Genomic DNA, 22,649 nt, shown 5'->3' with positions numbered 1-22,649 from the left:
GCGACACTGCAAAAATTGAAACTCCGCCCCGATTTCCTCGGAATCGGTTCCTCGGTGACAACCCCTTCCTCGGAATCGGTGGAGTGTCGGAAAACGCGCCTCAACGAATTCGTAGGACAAATTAAAATTTTAAATTTTGAAGTGGACACAGATTTCATCTATTTATTATTGATAGATCATCGTTGTTACTCAGCCAATGAAGGCGCGTTATTCAGCCAGGCTCTCTGAAACAGCGTGCGATAGGCGTTGAAAGACGAGAAAACTGTTATGGAAAATAAGTACATTTTGGGTTTCAGTAGTTGTAGTTATGGTTTCTTTGTACCAGAAAAATAGTTTGTTCTGTCTTGTAAGTTCTGACATTCAATCCCAACTATTGCCAATTCTCAATACATTCCTCTGCCTGTACAAAAAGAAAACAAACTTTTAATTTGAAAACAATTTATTAATTTTTTTTCAATCATTAATCAAAGTTAATCGCAATTATAATCGTTCAAAAGTTAAAAAAGCTAATTACGTATTTAATAAATATACGGTTTTTTTTCAATAGTTTGTTACCCGTCGGTAGGATCGAAGCGCGCGTTTTTTGAAAGAATTGATAATCTCCAGAAAATTGGAAAAGGAGGTGGAGTCACGGAAGAGATGGAGATGAAAAGGAAATAACGAAGACAAAACCCGTTGATACCGAAGAAAATGAACAAAAGTGGGATGGGATGGGAAGAAAAATGAATGTGGGAAGAGGGCGAATAGTAATAGACTAGAACAAGGTAAATATTCGGAGAAAAGGAGAATCAGAATCCCGATTCGACCATCATTCCATCTTGTACAAAACCAGCGTTGTGATGAGCACCTGATGAAGATGACGTGGGTGATGGAGAAGATCCTTGAAGGACTTGAAGAACACAATAATGAATAAATATGTATTGTTGCTGAAAAATAAAGATTGTTTCAGAATACTCTGGAAATGAAAACTCACTTCATTCTGCACCATCTGACACCGCTCATATCGCATCTCACAAACTGTTCCAAATACATCGATTGGCTCTCCAAGTGAACTAGTTTGTAGGAGACGATCGATGCTGATGAAGGTTCCAGAACGACCAACTCCAGCACTGAAAATTATTTTTTTTTAAATTGATAATCTTTTTTCTAATAAAATACACACCTGCAATGTACTATCGTTGGTTCGTTGTGAGGTGAATGTGGTAGCTGATGTCGGAACATTCGAGAGAATTGAATGATTCCGTTCGGATGGGCTGGTGCTCCAAAATCTGGCCACGCCATGTAATGCCAATGACGAACGTATCGGGTCGCTCGACCTTCTGGACCCACTTTTTCCAATCGAATATCTCGGATCACAAACTCTTCGTACTCTTTTTCAGCCATTATCGTTACCTAGAAATAAAATGCTTAAATTTAAATAAAATATGAAAATCCTCTCAACCTCAATATCTCCATACAAAACAGGCACATTCTCATGATCCGGCCAGTACTGATGACACTTATCTCGTCCCTTTTCCACACACTTCGTCAATGCAATGATCGCTGGACACTGCTGCTCCCACGTCATCTGCCAGAAGTGATCACGTGTCGATGGTAAAGGACCTTGGGCGGCAATGAACTCTCGACGAGACGAGAATCCGGGAACATAATTGGCATTGATGTAGTCGCCTCCTTCGATATTATTCGGATTTGACAGCTTCACACGGGAATGATCATAGGCAGGAATGTTGGTGAAACGATTCTTCGGTCGATTTACAGTCAATTCTGAAGCGGCGACTGATTGTCCAACACCCACGTTTCGCATCATATCGTATTCCTCAGAGAATCGGAAATCAGAATCTGCTGACATCAGTCGCACGTGCTCGGCGAAGTCTTCGAGTCTTACTGGTCTTCTGAAAAAAGGGGATTCAGGTTAGAAGTCAGAAATTCGTATGTCTGCAAAAAGTGCACAGAGTGCTAAGTTCTTTGCAAAGAGTCGGTGAACTTTGTGTTATTTTTAATCTAGTAGAGTGCTCCGACTATTCAATGGATGTTCATATTCCTTGAAATAAACTAATTATCTATTTTGCAGCTGAACTTGTATTTAAAACCCCAAAAATAAAACACTTGGTACGGTATTGAAATACCGTAGACCAATCTGTTCAAAATTATGCGAGTGGATCAAAAGGTATTCTCAGAATGTTCAATTGATCTACCCTTACTCGTACTTTATGAACTTTGAAAGAATCTACAGTAAGCCTAAAATACGAAATTTGAATATTTGGGGTATTGTGTACCCCCGAATTGAGGATTTTGTACCACTATATTGTTTCGTACATCAAACTCCCAAAATAAAAATAAAAACTCACGATTTATTAGTATTGGCTCCACTGACGACCGTATAGAGTGGTGTTCGATGAATTGGTCCTGACGAGAGACGCTCGAGACGATGCTCGACACCTGTCCGCTCCCGCAGACTCCTCGTTCGTCGGTGTCCTCCAGCATTGGCGTTGGGTGCTCCGAGGTGTGGATTACTGCCACAGTCCGTCATAGTCGTCGAGGTTGACGTTGGCGAGTTGGAGCTCGTCGTCGTCGATGACGGTGGCGGTGTCGTCGCGTCGAGGCCCAGCTTGGCAAGGCAGTCGGCGGCTCTCTCTGCCATCATCATTTTGAGTGCCTCCCACTGAGACTCTTTCTCTTTTGAGGGTCCGTTCTTGAATGCCGCTGCTGCGAGTCTGCAATTTGATCTACTAATAAAAATATGTCTGAACGAGGAGGAGGAGGGAAGGGATTAGTGTTGGAAATAAGATACTCAGAGAAATGAAAAGAAAAAAAAAGTATATAGAGACATCATCTTTTCTTACTCGTTGCTTTTTTTTATTCGTTTTTTTCCCTACTACTTTTCTCGATCGAGTTGTCCTTTTTCATGAATTTTGATGTCTATCTCTTCGGGTTTTCTATGTATTTATACGTGCGGCACATATGCAAAACGAGTAAGTTTCGATGACGTCAATTTGTATCATTGGGTAAAGAAGATGTCTTCGGTAGAAGTATGAATTCTGAATTCTGAAGAAGTGGCAAGGAAAGAAACAAGAACGGCACTTTTTGAAACAAAAATTATGAAACTTCCTATTTCTACACTTTGGGGGGGGGGCGGAGTCTTGGAGGCGGAGAGAGACTAGTAGAAATGTAAGAAGATCACTTTTTTTATCACAATCTATTATTATCGTTTTTTTATGCCCAGGTGGTCGATTGAGAAAAAGACACAATGGGTGCGGGGGCCGTGAGAAGACAAGTTGAGACTACCGAAGAAGCAGAAGAAGAGAAAAGAAGAGGAAGAAAGAAGAAGAAGCTGAATGAGTCAGACATTGAGATTTTAGTAGTCTCTATATTCTCATCAATTAGTCATTGGTGTTCAGATTCCCCCTCCAAAAACAACCAAAAGAGCATTCAGGAAGAAGATGAACAAATTGAAACCAGAAAAAAAAGGAAGAAGAAGAGAATGTTGGAGGGCATTTGGAAATGAAAAAACGCGCGGACCGAAGAGGCTTGTGTTTGATTTGCAAAACAGCTGAACACTCGAACACAAAAGGATGGAAGGGAAGAAGAAGAACGGAGGACAGTGTCGGGAAACAAACACTACTACTAGTTCTTCTTCTTCTCCTTTTTTAGAATAAGAAGAACTTCAGAAGATTTAATAATAATAATAAAAATACTATTCTCTCACCTCGCTTTCTTTGTCCGATTCCAGAAAAGAAGGAAGACCGTACCGACGATGCCAGCAAACACGATCACTGTCAGAACGATGGCGACAGTGACAAATGGGATGGCAGGAGTTGCTGAGCCTGAAAAAAAACGGAATGAATGAATGAGATTTGAAGATTGGAAGTAGTGCGGCGGGAGGGTCTAATTGTCGTCATTGGAGAAGAGAGAAATGGAAGTGACAGGTCGGATCGGAGATCGAAACCAACATTGGAAGCCATGACGAAAAAGAAGGTGTGGAAAAAAGGGGGCAGAGATCAAATTCAAGACCCGGGGAGCTACAAATAATTGTATGTTTTTTCTTCTTCCTTTTTGACAAAACCCACAAAAAATAGGTGACGTGTCAGTGCCACACCAATTTTCAGCATTAATGCATAGAAAAGAGAGTGGAAAAGAATCGAAAGAAATACTGGAAGTGGGCGGGGCTTCGAGGAGAAAGAAAGGCTTTCAAGGATCTAGATTAAAAGTATCCTGGATTTCTTCCGAGAAACATGACTTTTTGTATATGTGTGATAGTCATACGTACTTGATTAAATGTCATACGTAATGGTCTTAATTGGAATTCTGAAGAAGAAGGATACGGAATGCGAATGCGTGGGAACAAGGAAGTAATTATTCCGGATTGTATGTATGGGGATTAGAGCCAATTTCAGTTTTCTAGGATTAGAAAAATGAATAGGGAGGATGCAATTTTGATTCCGGGGAATTGAAAATGATTTTAATGGGTAATGGTTGTTTTGATTGAATTGTTAGAGTGAGTAAAATACACTTGAAACCTGTAATAGAAGGGCCCAACACTGCCAAGTTTGAGGTCAATTGTCTCAATTCCTATGCATGATATTCAGATTTCTGATATCAACTGACAATTTTCAAGAGAGTGAAATGTACAGTACCGGTCGATAAGATAAACGATCGAATTTTGGCCATTTTCGAGAGTTGGGAGCTCGGCAAGTTTCCGATAAGTTTGAAAACTTTGAAGGGTGTAAAACAGACCTAGATTGAAAACTTTGCATTCACAGAATTTTTTGAATATCCCTAGTTTTTCAGCTATTGGCTAATTTCTTTTTGAAGGATGGTCTTTCAGAAATTGGTCAGTAGCTGGAAAACCGGGAATATTCGAGAAAATCCGGGAATGCAAAGTTTTCTATTTAGGTCTGTTTTATAATTTTCAAAACTTCCACAGTGATCGGAAAATTGACAGCCGAGCTTCACACTCCTGAAACCTGTGTGCTTCTTTAGCAGGTTGAGCTTCTAGAGACTAGGATCAGATGGCTACAAGGATTCCTCAGATAAAAAGTTTAAGGATGAACATTTTCAGATCCGCACGTAACTTTTCGTCTAAAAATAAGCCAGACTTTCAGAAAGTTCAAGCACTATTCTCCTAGTAAGACGATAATTCCTCTCATTTCGGTCTCCGTCAGTAAGCCTCTAAACTGTTTTTTTTTTGACTACCTTTTTCGTGGAAAAATGACATTCGAATGCGAGGAGTCTGTTCATGTCCATTCTTGATCAGTAAACACTTTCATCAATTTCCTTTCTTAGATAAGCCTCGATATTAATCAGAAAGTTCAACGGTTGCAGTAGTCCGAGGAGTCTGATCGGCTAATGAATCATAGACAACTACATGTAATCTGGTCAAATTTTGAGAGTCTAAATAAAAGTCATGCAAAGAAAAAAGTGACGCCAGACGAGGAAAAGTTCAGACAAAAGATTTCAAGAATCTCTCCGTGTGTTTTGGACATTTTTGTCACCTTTGTACTGACAAAAGGAGGAGCGAAAAAAGAAGAAAAAGAAGAAGAAGAAGAAAAATCGGAGAGCGTATATGCAAAACCGACGAATAAGAGGGGCCCCAACCTAGAAAATGTTGATGTTCATTGAGCAAAAAGAAGCATAAGGTGTCTTTGCGTGGGAGACAGAGTACAAGAAGAAGAAGCTCTTCTTCTGACGCCGTGTGCTCTTCTTCTTCTTCTCATAACTCAAAAAAGGAGAAAAGAAGATGTTGGGAAAAAAGAAAGGCGACGATGATGATGAGAGAAAGAAAAGGAGAATGAGTAGAAAAGGAAGGTAGAAAGGAGCGGTGAGCCGGGTAATCATTTCAAAGAGGGGAAGAAGAAGAAGAATTCAAATCAGATGAAAGTAGTGAAGGAAAGAATAATAAGATGTTGAGGGTGGAAGAAGAGGGTAGTAGAAGAAGATTTAATTAGAAACTTTTTCTACTTTTCCAATTTCCATTTTCTATTGTGCTGCTCCTGGATTTATACAACAAAGCCTGTCTGAAGAGGGTTTTTGTGGCATTGGGAGCGCAAACACATTGAGCCCTTTTTCGTCCCTTTATGAGAAAAGTAATGTGACAAAAAGAAGACGTTGTCTACAGGGAGAAGGTCCGTGTGTGGGGGCGGATTCTAGTACTTTTAAAAAGACTAACAAGAGATCTAGATGTTCACAAAAATAAAACGAAACGAATTCTTCCAACAAAAAAAATGCATGGTGTCTCATTTCTTGGATAACGAAAGGGGAAAAGACGGTCTTCTTCTTTTTTCCTCTCATATTTATTCATAACTTTGGGGCTCTTTGGCTCTGTGCTTGTGTGTGGGCTCATCACGGACGACTCCAAGAGGACCCTACGGATTAGTCGTTTAAGCGAAGAAGAAAAAGAGTAGGAGGAGCAAACACACATTGCAAGAGCAAGAAACAAAGAGGAGGAGCTTCTTTTGCAAGAAAAAAAGGACAATAGAGTTCGTGGGCTTATCAAATCATTCTGATTCGCCCCCTTGTGTCAATGGGTTCCTTTCGTTTCCTGTCTTTTCAATAAAAAAAAGGGTAGGCGTTATCGGGAAAAAAAGGCTCTTTTGTGTTGGGGGAACTGACAGAGATGGATTGCTATCGAATCGGCTGGAAAATTGGGGAAAAAAATGGAATGAAATGAATTAAAAGCGGGGGATGTCGGGGATCAACTGGACAGCCAATTCTATTCATGACATTTCATATTTGGTCCATTGCTCATATAATTCGAAACGGAGGTGAACATATGCCGTTAGAAATGGAAATTCGGAACCAATTAGAAGATTTTGTCTGGGAAAATGAATAGGTGGAGATACAAATTGTAAAGCCAGGATTTGAGATTCTTGGATGTTTAGGAATACATTGATTACCGTAAAACCTGTATTAGAAGAGCCTGCCCTTCTATTGTATCTCGGAGGGCCCTTCTGTTACAGGAGCCTTTTAATTTGAGGGGGATATTCTATTTTTCCAGTCATTTTTTTTTCCAAAACGTTTCATCAAAAAATTTGGTAAATTCTCGTTCAAATATCATGAAAATCTATCAATTTCACTCGAAATGAGCAAAGTTTAAAAGTAAAAAAACAAACTACAAAAAAAATAAATTTCAGTAAATTTTGGAATTTTCGAAAGATTTTTCAATGAAAACGTACGAAAATTTTTAATTTCAAAAAACAAACTTTGAAGGAGCCCTTCTATTAAAGAGGCTTTTCTATTGAAATGGCTTTTCTAATAAAGGTCTTACGGTATTCTAAAAGAATGGAAATCGTCTTCTAAACATAATTTCTTTGATTAGCAAGAAGAATGAGTGCTTCTTTTTAAGCTGAAGTCTCTGGAGAGTTTCCGAAAAAATTTTGGACCATTTTCTTCTAGTTATAGAATTTTTCAAACTTCAAAAACACCGAAAATTTCCAGCCAACCAAAAGAGAGAAAAAAAACAACAAAATTTTGTGAAGGTGAAATTGGAAGAAGAGAACGCCTTCACAGTGATTTATTGGCACATGTTGTCAGGTGGTGTGAACAACCCTTGGGCAAGTAAAAATATGAAAATGGCAATGAAAAAAGAGAAAAAAAATAGGAAAAGAGGAGGAGGAGGATGTGAGAAGAGGTTGAGAAAAGGAGAGAGAAGAAGTATGAAAAAGAAGAAGACGTAGTAGTAGTGGCACAATAAAAAAAAGAACTAGTAGCAAATTGCACCGATGAAGAAAGAGAAAAAAGCGAACGGACCTATGGAAAAAGGTGAAGGAAGCAAAAAAGAGAGAGAAAAAGAGAAAAGGGTGTTCGCCGAAAAAAAAAACGGCTGATGCCTTGCGGTGGCTCCTTCCACACGGCTGTGCTCACTTGCCTCTCTTCGGAGCACACGGGGGCTCACGTCGCTATGTGTGCACATATCATATATTCACGTGGGCGGCGCCCCGGGGGGGGGGGGGGGGGGAAAAAGCAAAGTTCGATTTGTTGTGGTGGTGGCACATAGAGTGAGAGAGAGACAGGAAGGGCTTGTGTATTTGTGGACGCAGGACCCCCGCCACAACAGTTTTACTTTATAAACATATCGGAAATGTTAATCTATCAACCGAGAAAAAGAAGGGGAAGAACGTGTGCCGTCCCACTTTTTATGCTCTTGACCAAAGATTATTCGATAAGCAAGATTTGACGCCTTTCTGATTCTGAGAAGTATAGCTGGCTTGCCAGAAATAGACCTCTCCGAAATCTCGTAACTAACAAGATCACCCCAAGTACAATCAGAAATAGCTAAATTTGCAATAATATGCACTTTATCAAACCAATGGAACGTTATCAGTTGTGATTCATAATTGATGATTGTCTGTATCTATGCTCGTAATGAACGATAAGTTTGCTCCTACCCACCCAGGAAAAAAAAAGAAGAAGGTGTGGGGGGAGGTGTAAAGGATCAGAGATGATCGAAATTCTAGGAAGCATGGAAACCCATAATTTATAAGAATTCACAAACCAAAGAAAATGACTAGTTTGGTTCGGTTTATTCAAAAATAGTATTGGAATTTGATATTTTGAATGACAACAAATACCCGATTTGATTGAAAATATGAGAAGTAATTTTCAGATTTCCTTCACTTTGAGCTAAATTATCTCATTTTCTATAACAGATATCAAAAAAAATGTGTCAACTGAAAAAAAGTTTATTACAATATCACCAATGTGTTATCAGTGTACACATTTTTGATATCTCTTATAGAAATGAAGATAATTAAGCTCAAAGTGTTTGTGGTATGTTCAAATTCTAGACTTAAAACAACCGTATCCTTACTGTACTCTAGTCTTCCGATCCCAAAAAAGAAGATTTTCTACGTATTCAGATATTATTTAATCTTAAGAGATGAACATCGCTCTATCTTATCCCCCTTGAGCACTGACACCAGGTTTAATATCAATTCGATCCGATCATTTGCCGATGTCATCAGCTGACGAACCGGAAATGATTGCCAAGGGGCGGGGGAAGATTTCGAGGAAGAAAGAAAAACAAAAAATGAACAGAGAAAGAGCAAAAGAGGAAAAGAAGAAGAAGGAACTGGATCTCTTGTAGGTTGCACCCGTGAATGAAAAAGTAGAATGTGCACCCAGAGGGGACCTTCTTCTCCCTGTTTCAAGAAAGGATCTCAGGTTTCAGGTTATCAAGAGCAGGAGTCAAAACTGAATAGTGGGCGTGAAAATAGACAGAGAAAGAAAGAGGAGAGACTTTCCCCTGGGGGAGAAGGAGAAGAAGCGGGGGAGGGACAAGAAGAAGAGAGAAGAAATGATGATGATGATGATGATGATTCTTGTGACTGATAAGAGAAAAGAACTTTTCTGCAGAAGAAAAAGAAGAAGAAAAGAGAAGAAATGAGTACTCACCGGTGGTCATCACTTGACTGGGTGGCGAATCTGTGAAAAGTGTTGGAGAAGTGAAAAGACGAATTCTGACGCGATACTTTGATGCCGATCGGAGAGGTCCATTGCAAATTCGATCCGCTCTAACCTCTCGACAACTCTCGTCGTCACCTAATTCTTCGAAAATCGACACATCAGCGTCTTGTTTTACTTTCTGGATATCCTGAAGTTTCGCTACAAAGGACGGCCAAACATCGAAACGTTGAACTTGTTGCCATGTCTGAAGATTTACGTCATGAACATGTATTCGATTACTTGATAATTTGATATGCTTACATAAGTTCCGTTATCCGTTTCAAGCCATCTATTTATGGAATCGTCAGCTGTAGTTTCAGATACTATTATAGCAAATCTGAAAACAGAACGTCATAATTTATGTTAGATTTTAAAGGGGGACTCTGAGCAAAAGTTTTTATTGCAATAAACTGTTCGATAAGTTATTTATTTTCTTAATATTATTGCGAAAAATTCGAAAAAAAAATCCAAAATCCCCGAAAAATGCGGTTGAAAATTTTAAAAAAGTGCCTGCCAGGCGCCGTGGCCTAAGTTTCTCACTGCGCGGGAATTCAAATCTTAGTCCCTCCTCGGCGCCCTTTTCTTTAAATTTTCAACGGCGGTTTTTCGGGGATCATGGAATTTTTTCTCAATAATATTAGGAAAATAGATAACACATTTTTATACAATACAATTTTTGCTCAGAGTCCCCCTTTAAACGACTTACTGCTTGATTTCACCATTCCTATTATCAAACATAGTTGTAGGGAATCTAACTATCATACTATGGCTTCCGACACTCTCTTTCATTATCATCGGAGCCGCCGTTGGTTTTGGAGGGGCCATCAGAGGCATAGAAACACTTGGAATCACTGGAGACGTTTCTCCAAATCCAGCTTCTGTTACAGCTCGGACACTGAAGTTGTAGGTGTGTCCTCCGAAAAGTTCATCAACGATAACTTGGACAGTGTGATCAGATCGATTCGAAGAGACTCCGACATCGATGGTTCTGGTCTCGTCTGATCCCATTTTGGTAACATTCACATTGTAATGGGTCAGGATTCCGTTTGGCATAGCTGGTGGTAGCCAAGTGAGCATCACAGAGTAGGAGTTCAACGGTTCGACTGAAAATATCCGATTTTCATTTGATCTGAGAAATCCCCTTCAATTTTTCTCTTCACTTCAAGTTGAAGTCTTTAACCAATGTTCATAGAACTACCTTTCAAATTCTGCACAGCGGCCGGTTTATCCTGTCTCGTTGAAAACGATAACTGCCTCATTGTCCGTGTAGCAGCTGGACACTGTGGCGTCTCATGTCCACCTCCACAAATGATTTGAGTATTTACCGTATACTTGTGAAATGGTCTCAGACCGTCCAGGTTTAGAAGTGGGGCGAATGTGGAAGTGAGTTGCATTCGCTTATCGAACACACTTTTTCCGTTCATATCCCGTACGACGATATGCATTTGACAGTTGGAAATTGATGTCGAATCATGGTGAGTTGCAAAAACAATTCGAAGAGTTGCTGATGACCTTGTTACACTTTCCAAAGAAACGTTCACAGCGGGACTCGACATTCTGATTGTCTCGTTGTGTCGTGTCTCCGAGATAATTCCAGTTTTAGTTACAGTGAACAGTTGGACTCGATAGCATGCTCCTTTCACAAGATTCTTGGCAAAAACAGGATCCAAATTCTTCGGAGAAGTTTCAAATTTTAATGTCTTATCAGTATTATCAATGCTTCCAATTGGTGTTATTCTCATATTCAGAAGACTATCCGATCCGACAACTTTGTTCCAGATATCCTTGACTCTCGACATGAACACCTCACTCTTCGGCCAAATCAATTCAATACCTCCATTTGATTCTTGAAGTGTCAATCCGAATGCATTGAAATCGAATGCAGGTGTTAAAACAATACTCTTTTGAAGCTTCTGACTCGTGGATTCATCTGATATCGAGGAAATGGAAAAGTCGAATCGTTCTCCTGGAGACAGGGCAAAGTTGAACCAACATCTGAAATAAATGAAGATAAGATTTATCGTATAAAGATAGAATCTCACATTCTGTGTCCAGATTTAGTCTGTTCAATATTTGCATAATTGATCGATCTCTCAACTTCATCTCCAGCTACAGTAATCTGACACTTGTCGATTTTAGAAGACGTCGGAAGCTCTGCGAGCATCTTGTACTTTCCACGCTTTAAATCCGCGCGTACCTGAAGAAAAAGTTCTCAACTTGAGACATCGGCTACTCAGAAAAGCTTACTCGAAAGTCAATCGGTGGAAGTGGTCTCAACTGGAACTTAGTGAGCAATGGGTCCGAAACTTGACCTCCTTTTTGAACAGTCGCCACAATTTGATATGCCTCTCCTTGGAGCATCGAGTCACAAATGGAAATCGACGATTCGGTCGAAGGGATTGTCATCTGAAAAGGAAAAAATGAGAATAGAAGAGCAAATATTATGTGTAAAGATCAAAAGAGAACAACCCCCTAGTGAACAAATACAAATCGAAGAAAACTAACATTTGTAGAATTTGATGGATTTGATTGGAGTGCATATTGGATTGTATAAAAGTCAGCACCACTGAACTCATCCGTTTGCCACGTCACTTCCACACAAGACCCAGAATTCTGATTTATGTTTACTGCTTTGACCGGTGATGGTTCTGGAAACATGAGGGTTCTACTTAACCGAATATCTTCAGAACTTACTTGTGGTTAATGTAGAAATCCAAGGTCTACTGCTAATTCCGTCTTTATGAGCAATGACTCGAACGGAATAGTCAAATCCCGAATTCAAGTTTCCCAAATAAAATTCCAAATTCTTCTGCTCCGGAATATCCAAAATCTGGAGTACTGGAAACTTCTTATCCGGGTTAATCTGACGATATTCAATTGAGAAAGAGTCTTGTAAGTAAGAATCGTTCTTAATTGTTCTCATTGTGATGTTGTGCTCTGCCACCTGGATATCAGAATCTATTGATCGGAAGTCGGGAGCCCGAGGGTCCATAACAACCGATTCTTCTTTTATCAAGGAGGTCGATCCATCTTTTTGGCCGTGGATAGCAATTCTGGAATTTCGATAAAAATGAATACAGTAAAAACTGTATCATACGGGCCAGCCTTTTCTTTTGTTTCGAGGTGCCCCCGGAGGGCCCTTCTATTACAGGAGCTTTTCAATTACAAGAGGCTCTTCTTTTTTTTCCGGCCATTTTTTCCGAAAATTTGTATTTTAAAATTCGGTGAATTTTAGTTCAAAGTGTATGAAAATGTATCAATTTCTCCAAAATTGAGCAAATTTTAAGTGAAAAAAATTTTTTCAACTAATTTCTGTTAAGTTTTGAAGAATACTTTTTACTAAAAATGTACGGAAACTTTTCGCTTCAATTTACAAATTTTCAAGAGGGTCCTGAAATTAAAAGGGCCATTCTAATACAGGTTTTACAATATAAGTTTTTTCGAAGCCTCGAAAGGATATTTTTCAAAAACTTTTGAAATTCTATTTTTGAAAAAAAATCTTAAAACCAGAAAAAAAACTTACGAGTATCGGTGTCCTGGTTTCAGAGCATGTATCCTGATGTTATATGGAGAATCATCGGACGAAACGAATGTTTTGTTCGCGTCTCTAACATCATCCGATCTGGAAAAAAACCTAATTAGCTTCATAATAAAAGAAAAACCACTCACATATTCTCAGTTACATCTTGAATCTTGGCAGCAAAACTCTGATACAAAGGATGCCTCCGTGGTAATGAAACAAGAATTTGAGACCACGGAGACAACGAGTCCTTCTTGATGGCAAACAACTCGTGCTGCTCGGCCGACGTCGTCAGAGAGGAATCTGATTGACACGTCGACAAATGCAGCACGAGAAGGAGCCATATGAGGTAGTGAATTCCGTACTTCCAGCGTATCATTTCATGATCTAGAATCAGAAATTTAAGAGATATGGGAAATTGAATAGAAGAGATGAAGCAACGGAAAGAAAAGAAGGTCAAAATGACAAGAAAAAGGTGAACACGATGGAAAACGGAAGAAGAAAGAGGGAAAGTGATAGAATTGACCAAGAAGAGAAGATGAAAATGGACAGGGAATGGATTCTTTATCACTCTCTCTCCCCCATAACAGCTTCTCTCCTAATTAGAAATCGGGTCATCAGAAAGAAATTTTTTAAAAAATGAAGAAAGTGGCTTTGGTACCAAAAAAAGATGTCAAGTGGATTTTACTGTATAATACAAAAGAAAAGCTGGAATAAGGGGAAAATAATAGTCTACTTGCGTTGGAGAAGAAGAACTGGTAGTAATGTGTTTGGTGAGGGAAGAAATAACAATCAACACAGACATGAAGGGATGAATGAGTTGGGACAATTGGGTGGGGAAACAAGGAAAACAAATAAAGATCTAGAACTAGGGGTCTGCAAAAATTTGAACGGTCATTCAGACGGGATTCAAATACCATATTTTCCTCTAGCCGTCAATTTTGAACTCAATTATCTCGATTTCTGCGGAAGATATCAAGAAGTGGTCAACTAATAAATTGTTTATCATAATATAAAAAAAATATTTTATTATTTGACAAATTTTTGATATCTTCTAAAAGAATCGAGATAATCAAGATCAAAGTTGCAGGTTCCAGTAGGCTTCTATTAGAGGGCTTACGGCAAGTCAACTTTGAGCGCAATTATCTCGATTCCTGTAAAAGATACAAAAAAGTCATCAACTGACAGAGTGTTTATCATAATATCATTAATATTTTATCAGTTGAACAAATTGTTATATCTTTTAGAGGAACCGAGATAATGGAGCTTAAAGTTCACGATTTAGGTGGGCTTTAGAGGAAATACGGTACAAGGAAGCAATTGTGGTCTATGAAGTTTTAGATGCTTTTTAGAACTTTCGAAAACCAAATTTCTAGTGAACCAATTTAAAAAATGAAGATGAATTCAGTTATTCCTCATAGAGAAATAAAGTTAGGAATTCAGCAAAAAATAAGGATTACGAATCATCAAATTAGAAAAAAACGAGATTCTGATCACGAGAGGACTCTAATAAAATTCTGAAACTTTTAGAAACATGACTATGTAGAATGTAGGAAATATAAGAGTAGTAGGAGAATCACGAACATTTCAAATCTATGTTTATGTTAATCGTCGAAAACCAACAGAAAACCTTTTGTGGTATCTGATCGTCATCAATTAGCGCCTTCTGTCTGCCCAATCAGAATCTAAGGAAGAATTCTGTCTTCCACATCTTGAACTTTCAAATTTCAACAAACATACATGACTCATCGTATCCAAAAACATCTACCAAGAAGATCACAATCATCCGGAAAAGGGGACGATGAAGTAAAAAGGACAAGGAAAGAACCAAATCGTTTTGTGTGTGGGTGGATTTCTCTTCTTCTTCACACAAAACTGCGGTTTTTGTGTGGAAAAACGGATTGGTGTCTCTCTTCGGAGTGGCGTGAAAGCCAGAAGACAGTGCCGAGAGGCGAGTGTCAAGGACGTCGAAGAGACGCAGAATCAGAAGGAGGAGAGATGCACCCAGCCATATAGTCAAGTATTCCTTGTCGCCAAAAGGAATTCAAAAGACAGGGGATCGTGACTGCCATTCATCCACTTCAAGGTAACAACAAGACGGCTTGGCACGTGAGACAGTGAAAATAAGTTCTTCCCCAAATTCAGAATCCGGGATAAAGATGACCTGACCTACTACAGTTATAAAACGATTTAGAGGAAGGAAAAGAGGTTGGCGACGATCCACTGAAGCGCAAATTAACATTTTCTCAAGGCAACTGGTTGGTGGGAAAGAAAAAAGGTAGTCAAGTTGAGTCATTACTCAAAATCCACTTGACACCAAACCAATTAGGGTCACAAGCTTCTGGAAAGTTGAGTGGTGAGGTTAATTATTTCTAGGCTTACAAAGAGAGAACACAGTTGTGGATCATATAAAAGGTATGCAGTTTATTTGGAAGTAAATTAGAAATGCAGACTTTGAATGTTCTGAAAAATTGGAGAAAAATATTATAACTTTTAACTTTGAGCAAATATATCTCGGTTCCTGTCAAAGATATAAAAAAAAGTTGTTAACTAATAAATTTCTTATCATAATATCACAAACATTTTGTCAATTGATACATTTTCGATATCTCTTATAGGAGCCGAGATAATTAAGCTCAACCTTGACAGTTTGGAAGCCCTTCTATTACAGGTTTTACGGTAATTATTTGAAGGCTTACAAAAGGAGAAAAAAGGTTGTAAATTGCTTTAAAAGATCTGCGGTTTATTTAGAAAATTAATTAGCAACTAAGATCAGAATGTTTGAATGATCTGACAGCTTGTAAGAGTAGGAAGTTTTCAGAATCCCACCAAGCTTCCAATTTCCCAGCCAATGATTGCCTAATTATGATCCTTACAATAAGCGGATACTGATACTCAGATATTAGAATTTTATGAGAACCATAAATTTGATATTTTGTAAAGTAATATGATCGAAAAATGAAACGAGATGCTTTCTGGGCGGCTCAGTGCCGTCTGGAAGAAAATGACCCGAAAAGAAATGGGTGAAGATTTACGAACATCTTGCCGGTCATCGTCTTTTCCTCTGATTGTTTATAATAATAGAGGGGGCAAGAGGAACGCAGCATAAACACAGTGAATAGTTTATAGTTCCTTTTCTTAAGACAAATACCACCCCAGAAGAAAAAGGGATTATTATGGATCAGAGTAGTGGGGGTGGACTTGAAATGTGTTTATGTTTTTGATGGCAACAGCAGCAGGACAAGAGAGAAATACGGTAATTGATATTGACGTGTTGGAAATTAGGAAGCTTCATGGGAAACAGGTTGAGATGGAAAGGATCTGGAAGGATGAGTAAAAGAAGAAGGGAGGTCGGGGGAATGGAGGACACGGTAAGCAACGATTAGTCAGTAAGTGAAAGAGAACGAAACCAAAAAGGAAGGAGAAGAGGTAATTTAAAATTGGATACAGTGAGAGTGGTTATAATACTGGAGTTCTATTACAGAACAATAAAATTAGCTGGGAGAAAGGAAGTAATAGAGAGGAGGGGAAATAGGAAAAAAGTGACTGGATCAAATAAAGAAAACACTGACCAAAGGGATGCTCTCTCTGAGAAGAGCACTTGTGGGAGAGGAAGAGAGAAAGAGAGAAAAACGTTCCGAGTTTATTATCATTCAGGAAGAAGGGATGAGAAATCGAATAAGAAACGAAATGATGCCAGAATGTACGAAATTAGACCTGATTTTACAAAATATCAAATTTAGGATTCTGACTAGTCAAACTTATACAATCGAGAGAAGAATCAAACATGATGCTCTTTAGAATCAAATGAATAACTACATTGTGAAATGGGAATCACTCAAAATTCTATCTCTAGAAAAGGATCTGAAATTTTTAGTTGTCGTAGGAAATGATAAGACTAGGTTAACGAACCGTAAAATCTGTGATTGAAGAGCCCCCACGCTGTAGAGTTTGATCTTTATCATCTCAATCTCTATGCAAGATATCAAAAATGTGTCTATTGACAAAACAATTGTGATAACATGATAAACAACGTATCAGTTGACAAATTTTTGATATCTTTTTCAGGAATTGAGATAAATTGGCTCAAATTGAAAAGTTAGTGGGCCCTTCTATTACAGGTTTTATGGTATTCCTCTCTAAAGGGTTTCAATTATATTCAAAAACTGAAAGAGTTCATGAAAATGGGAAAGAAAAAATAAGAAGTTATGGAAAAAGAAAACTGTACAGAGCGAGAAAAATAACGAGAGAGAGAGAGAGAGAGAGAGAGAGAGAGAGAGAGAGAGAGCCGATTATTGGGTAATGTAAGAAAAGTTTTGAATGGTGATGGTATTCTTCATATTCTTATTGTGTCTCTGTTCCCTGGGCTTCAGGTGGGTGGTCGGTGCTCGTAAAGTGTTTGTGAGAATTGTCTGCGTTTCTCTCGATCTATATACAATTTCCCCCAGTCTGTCCACTATATTCAAATAGAACAGAGACAAATAAATATACAAACACATATTTCGGTACGAACGAACGGGGGAATGAGAGAAAAGAGCAACTTGATTTGAAATTGATTAGGAAAAGTTCAAACAGAAGCAAGCGGCTGAGCGCGCATGAAAACAAGAGAGAAGACAAGAAAATGAAACAATAGGGATTACGATTGCCGTTTTCGTTTTCATTCAGGTCACAACCTAATCAGGGGAAGAAAGGAAAAAGGATGAGGAAGAAGACTGGATTCTCCAGAATGACCTAATTGTTAGGCGTTCGTTTTGGGAAAAAAGGTGTCGGCTTCGTCTTATGAAGTCCCCAGGTCTTCCTCCAGATGGTGTTTTTGACATAAAGAAAGACATTATCAGAAGGATGGAAATCGCAAGACGACGGTTACAAAGAGGAATAGATTAAAGGATTCCCACAGATGTTATTAGGAAGATGAGTTTGAACTGGAGAGTTTCAAATTAGATCTATAGTCTCTGTGATTTTGAATTTGGAAGGACTATTAAAAAGTAGTTCAACTTATAAAAATGCGAGTTCGTGAGGTTTTTATATCTAAAAAAAGATTGATGTGTCAAATTCGAAATTTTTTAATGTAAAAAATGAAGAGAAAATTATTGTGGTTCTTCTGAGCTATACAAATTCTTTTAAAGTCTGGAATTGAAAAGAGGAACATACAGGATTCTTGGTTCACTTCTTAATTTTTCAAAAACACATTTGAATCATCTTGAATCCTTACAAAATCAGATGAAAAATGCTGAAATTTCGCTCCAGATTTAAAATTATGCTTCGTACCAAATTTTTTTTTGTGGTAGATGAATTTGCAGTTTGTATTTCTTTTCTGGGAGAATCTGGGAGAGATTGATATGAATAAGTTTTCACATATTTTTTTCCAGATTTTTTTAATCGAAAGTTGTCACAAGAAAAAATTGGAATTCCGAAAATTCGGTTTCAGGATCCTCCATGACTAAGGATAGAATTAATGGTGAGAATCAGACTCTTCCAAAATAAAATCGATCAAAGAGGTTCAAAAAAAGTTATTACAAAAGATGAAAAATCAACGACTCTCTAAAAAATTTGTCTAGCTTGATGCTTCCGGAAAACACTTCAGGATGATCCCCACATAATAACCTCCCCGCGTGAAAAAAGTTTCAAAAATGACAAAACAAATAAACATAGCTTTTTGGAAATTGGCACACACATGGTTCTCCGTTGAAACCGGTTGCTCTGAAGAGTGATCGGAAGAAGCCACTGTATGGGTGTGTGTCATGTCAAATGCCTCATCCCTACGGAAAACGGAACTGACCCTTTTTTGGAAATATATTTCCAGAATCTAGTGGGTTGGGAAGAAGGGGATCTTCTGGAGAGACGACTCGGAATATCGACGGGATACAGAGGAGGACATCAAGTGGAAACGAAAGACACGCGTGATTTGCGACGACGGATGATGTGTGAATGGACCGGACACGGAATACAGATGAAAAGGAAGAAGAAGCAGAAAGAATTCGGATGGCAATTCATTGAAAAAAAAAGTGACACTTGAGAAAAACGATAGAATACGACTGGAAGACGACGACTTCAGAAGAATCAGGAACTTTTGTTCAACACATTACGACGACTAATGAAACAACAATGTATTACGATTTTTTAATGTACAGTACAGTTCAATAAAACATACAAAAACGGATTTTCAGTTGATTTTCGGACATTTTGACCATTTTCAGAAGTCTGGAGCACGACTGTCAAGATTCCGATCACTTTGAAATTTTTAGAGGGTGTAAAATATTCCTAGATTAAAAACTTTGCATTCGCAGATTTTTTTTGAAAATTCCTAATTTTTCAGCTGTTTTCCGATTTCTAAAATATCACATTTTCAGTACAAAAAAGGGCCAAAAAGTTTTTTTTGAAAAATGTCTGTTTCACACCCTCCGTGTCAAAGTTGCCAAAAATCAACTGAAACATACGTTATTGTTAGTCTTATTGACAGGTACTGTACCTCCAGCTTTTTAAAAGTGACCAACTATAAAATTTAAAAGTACAGAAATCTTGTTTTCAATCTCCTGAAAACTCCGAAAATTGTCTAGTCTGGTTCAGATCCAGAAAAGGTCACAAGAGAATGAAATCCGTACAATCGAATAAAAAAAAGAGTATCGGATTACTGTCCAAGTTCCCCCACGCGCGCCTATTCAAGTGGCAGTTAGTCGCAAATTTTTATGACGAGAGCCTCTTGAGACAATAGATGAATTGAGATGGGATTTTAAAAAATGGTTTAATCAGAAAAGTAGTTGGATGGTAAGGATGGGGAGCGAAGATTCCCACTCAAATGAGCTGCGAGGGATTAGAGACACAATCAGACAAACACATAAGAAGATGAAGAAGAAGACAGGCAAAAGTGGACTGCTCTGGGAGGCCAGTCGACTCGGGTATTGTCCGCAATGTTTGGCGATTGCTGAGCATCGTAAAGCAGTGCTCCGCGAGCCTCCGGAGAAGATTTCCCTCACTAGTTGCCCCCTTTTTTGGAGTCCATCTCCATTGTAAGGCGGTGCTTTTTGGGAGAGAGAGAAGGTTGGAGAAAACAAATATGTTGGTTGGAAAGATGAAGAATGAGAAGGATGAGAAGGCGCCATTAAAAAACACACTATCCAGGGATGGGAGGAGGAGGTGATCGCGGGAAAAAGAAATGGACGATTCGCGCGACTAATTGGCCAAGATTGTGCGAGAGGTGTCGGGTTTCTCGCCGCACGACGAGTTGTTGCGGAAAACAAAAAGCACGCAAATGAGACAAAAAAAATGAGGAAACTGTTGAAAAGTCATCGGGTTGGAAACAGATGGGAGATTGAAATCTGGGAACTTGAAATATAAAAAATTGGACGCGGGGGGGGGGGCGTTAATGCGGAAACCTAGGGAAGAAAATTCAATTTTCTTGGGAACAGTCTTCAGAATCTTCAAAAGAAGGTTGAGGGGGAATTCCTTGAAAAATACCATTTCAAGAATTTTAATTTCTGAAATTTGCGTTTGTGTTTCTTAGTAACGTTCATCAAAACTGGCAAAATCTGTAAAGTAGAATTTTTAGAGAATTCAGGAAATCTCTGCTTCGGGATGAAAGTTTTCAGTCACTAGGTCCAATCCAAAAAATATTAGAATTCCCGAAATGTTCACTATTTCACTATCGTGTTTTCTCTAATAGAAACCCACTTAATTTTGATCTCAATTATCTCGATTCTTGTGAAAGATATCAAGAATCTGTCAATTGATAAAATATTGTTGGTAAAATTACCTTTACCCACATTTTTTCAGTTGACAAATTTTTGATATCTTTTACAGAAATCGAGATAAAAGAGTTCAAAGGCGTTTTGGGTTGGCTTTTATAACGAAAACTACGGTAAGTTCTAATTAGTCGGTCAAAATATTTGAAACTGTAGTTTCGAGTTTTCAAAATGATAATTGCCTGATTCTGATTGCAAATCTAAATCGCCGATTAGAATCAGGGTTACCATGCCACTCCTAATACTATACCATACCCAACACAATCCATCTAATTAGTTTAAACACTTGATAAGATCGAAACCGCCGGAAAACTGTGAAGACACACCCCCGTGATTGGCAATAGTGATTTTTAGCTCGGATTAGATATGACTTTTTATCTTTCGTTAGATAAACGATAAATAAATGAGAAGGAAAACATGCGGAAGAATGAGAAATCGGACCGTCTCTAATGAGAGGAATAAAAAGGGGTTCTGACCTGTGAGAGTGACCGCCAAATTGGTCCCCCGTGTGTATGGGTATGTACACACTTGACAGGACACTGTTATAATGTGAGGCGGTGTGAGTAGAGAGCCGAAGGTGCTCCATGAACAAGGAGAAGGCGGAGAGGGGCGGAATGTTCAAGGACGAAAATAAACCGATGCATAATTAGTAGTGTGGTTTGGTGAAGTCGGGAGATTGTTGGATGGGAGGAAGTTTTGTTTTATAAAAAATGTGCACTTTTGAATTAGAAAATGGAAGTTTTTTGAACCATACAGTGGGAAAACATTGTTTGAGAAAAGGAATCTCAAAATCGTTTTCAGATACACCTTTATGAATCATATTGAGAGCTTGCATACAGTCTATGACACATAATATGAGTAATCTTGTAACTTCCTAAAAATGATACTGCTGGGTTTCCAAAAACTTTTTTTCCAAAAACTATGAAGCTCTGTTGGGAATCAAATTCCGATCGGAATATCAGGCTTTTTTTCAACAATCGGAGCTGTTGAAGAGAAAATTGACTCTGCGCGACCATGGCCTAATTACCGTAGTTAGCAAAAATGTTTTACTTCGATATATTTTTTTTCTCGATTTTCGTCCGTTTTTCGGCTATTTCTTTGATTTAGAAAAATGTAGACTTCCGACTTTTCTGGAGGTTTTCAGCAAAAAAGTTGTCGAAAAACAATAATTATCGAGAAAAAAGACCAGAAATATTAGGTTACTGTAGTTTTCGTTACGGGAACAGTTGGCCACGCCCACAAGCTTTTCTCTTCCACAGGTCCGATTTTTCATAATATTCTGAAATTCTGAAATTTTGAAACTTGGAATATTCGGCATTCCGAACATCCCAGATCATAAGGTTCCAAGATTTTAGTACGAACAGTGTACAGTGCACACCACAACCATCTAACAGAAGATTTGTAATTGTAATATATGTATTCAGATTTGGTTAAGTAAAAGGTCTAGTGTTTTTTTAAGTGTTCATTTTTTCTTCTTTTAGGACATCCAATTATCCAAAACATACTCAAAACAAAATTAATTGAAAATAACTTTATTGGTTCTTCACATATTTACAGATTCAATTGGGGGGAAGTTGGCGATGGTTCGGTTTTTTGACTCGTCAGCACAATAGAAGGCATCGGGTGATAAATTAAAGCATAGAGTGTTCTTTGATTCCCAAAAGGTAAGGGAACAATCCAAGGGGCTCCTAGACAGATTTCGCTAAATATCAGCGATACCCGCAACTCAGAAAGTGGATAACTAAGGAAGGAAAGGAAGGAAGCAAAAGAAATGGAGAAGGTGTCGAACATCTTCGTCTTCAAAAGACAAATCCAATACATTGACGACGACATGTACCCAGCAAAATGACATTGGATGACTAGAATGTGACGTGGCAGTGGGAGAGCAATAGTAAAGTAACAAATGGGATAGATTCTAGAAATAAACCTATTTGAGAAGATTCGGACAA

At 38.4% G+C, this 22,649-nt stretch overlaps 1 protein-coding gene across 1 annotated transcript; it reads right to left on the bottom strand.

Moving 5' to 3' along the window:
* Positions 1-788: 788 nt before the first annotated feature.
* Cbr-dep-1 lies at positions 789-13,340 on the bottom strand (the record flags this gene model as incomplete). The annotated part of the gene is made up of 17 exons (XM_045242222.1): positions 789-926; positions 974-1,109; positions 1,163-1,392; positions 1,442-1,892; positions 2,349-2,744; positions 3,707-3,824; positions 4,168-4,185; positions 9,391-9,646; positions 9,703-9,778; positions 10,148-10,544; positions 10,640-11,436; positions 11,484-11,638; positions 11,689-11,847; positions 11,947-12,089; positions 12,136-12,494; positions 12,965-13,063; positions 13,111-13,340. The coding sequence occupies 17 exons, from the start codon at positions 13,338-13,340 to the stop codon at positions 789-791; spliced, it is 4,158 nt and encodes a 1,385-aa protein (XP_045092084.1).
* Positions 13,341-22,649: the final 9,309 nt, after the last annotated feature.

Source organism: Caenorhabditis briggsae, assembly GCF_000004555.2.
Source record: "Caenorhabditis briggsae complete genome, chrII, whole genome shotgun sequence".
In the NCBI taxonomy this organism is placed as follows: domain Eukaryota; kingdom Metazoa; phylum Nematoda; class Chromadorea; order Rhabditida; family Rhabditidae; genus Caenorhabditis; species Caenorhabditis briggsae.
The sequence above is the reverse complement of the archived record's forward strand: the minus strand, read 5'-3'. Positions and strand labels throughout refer to the sequence as shown.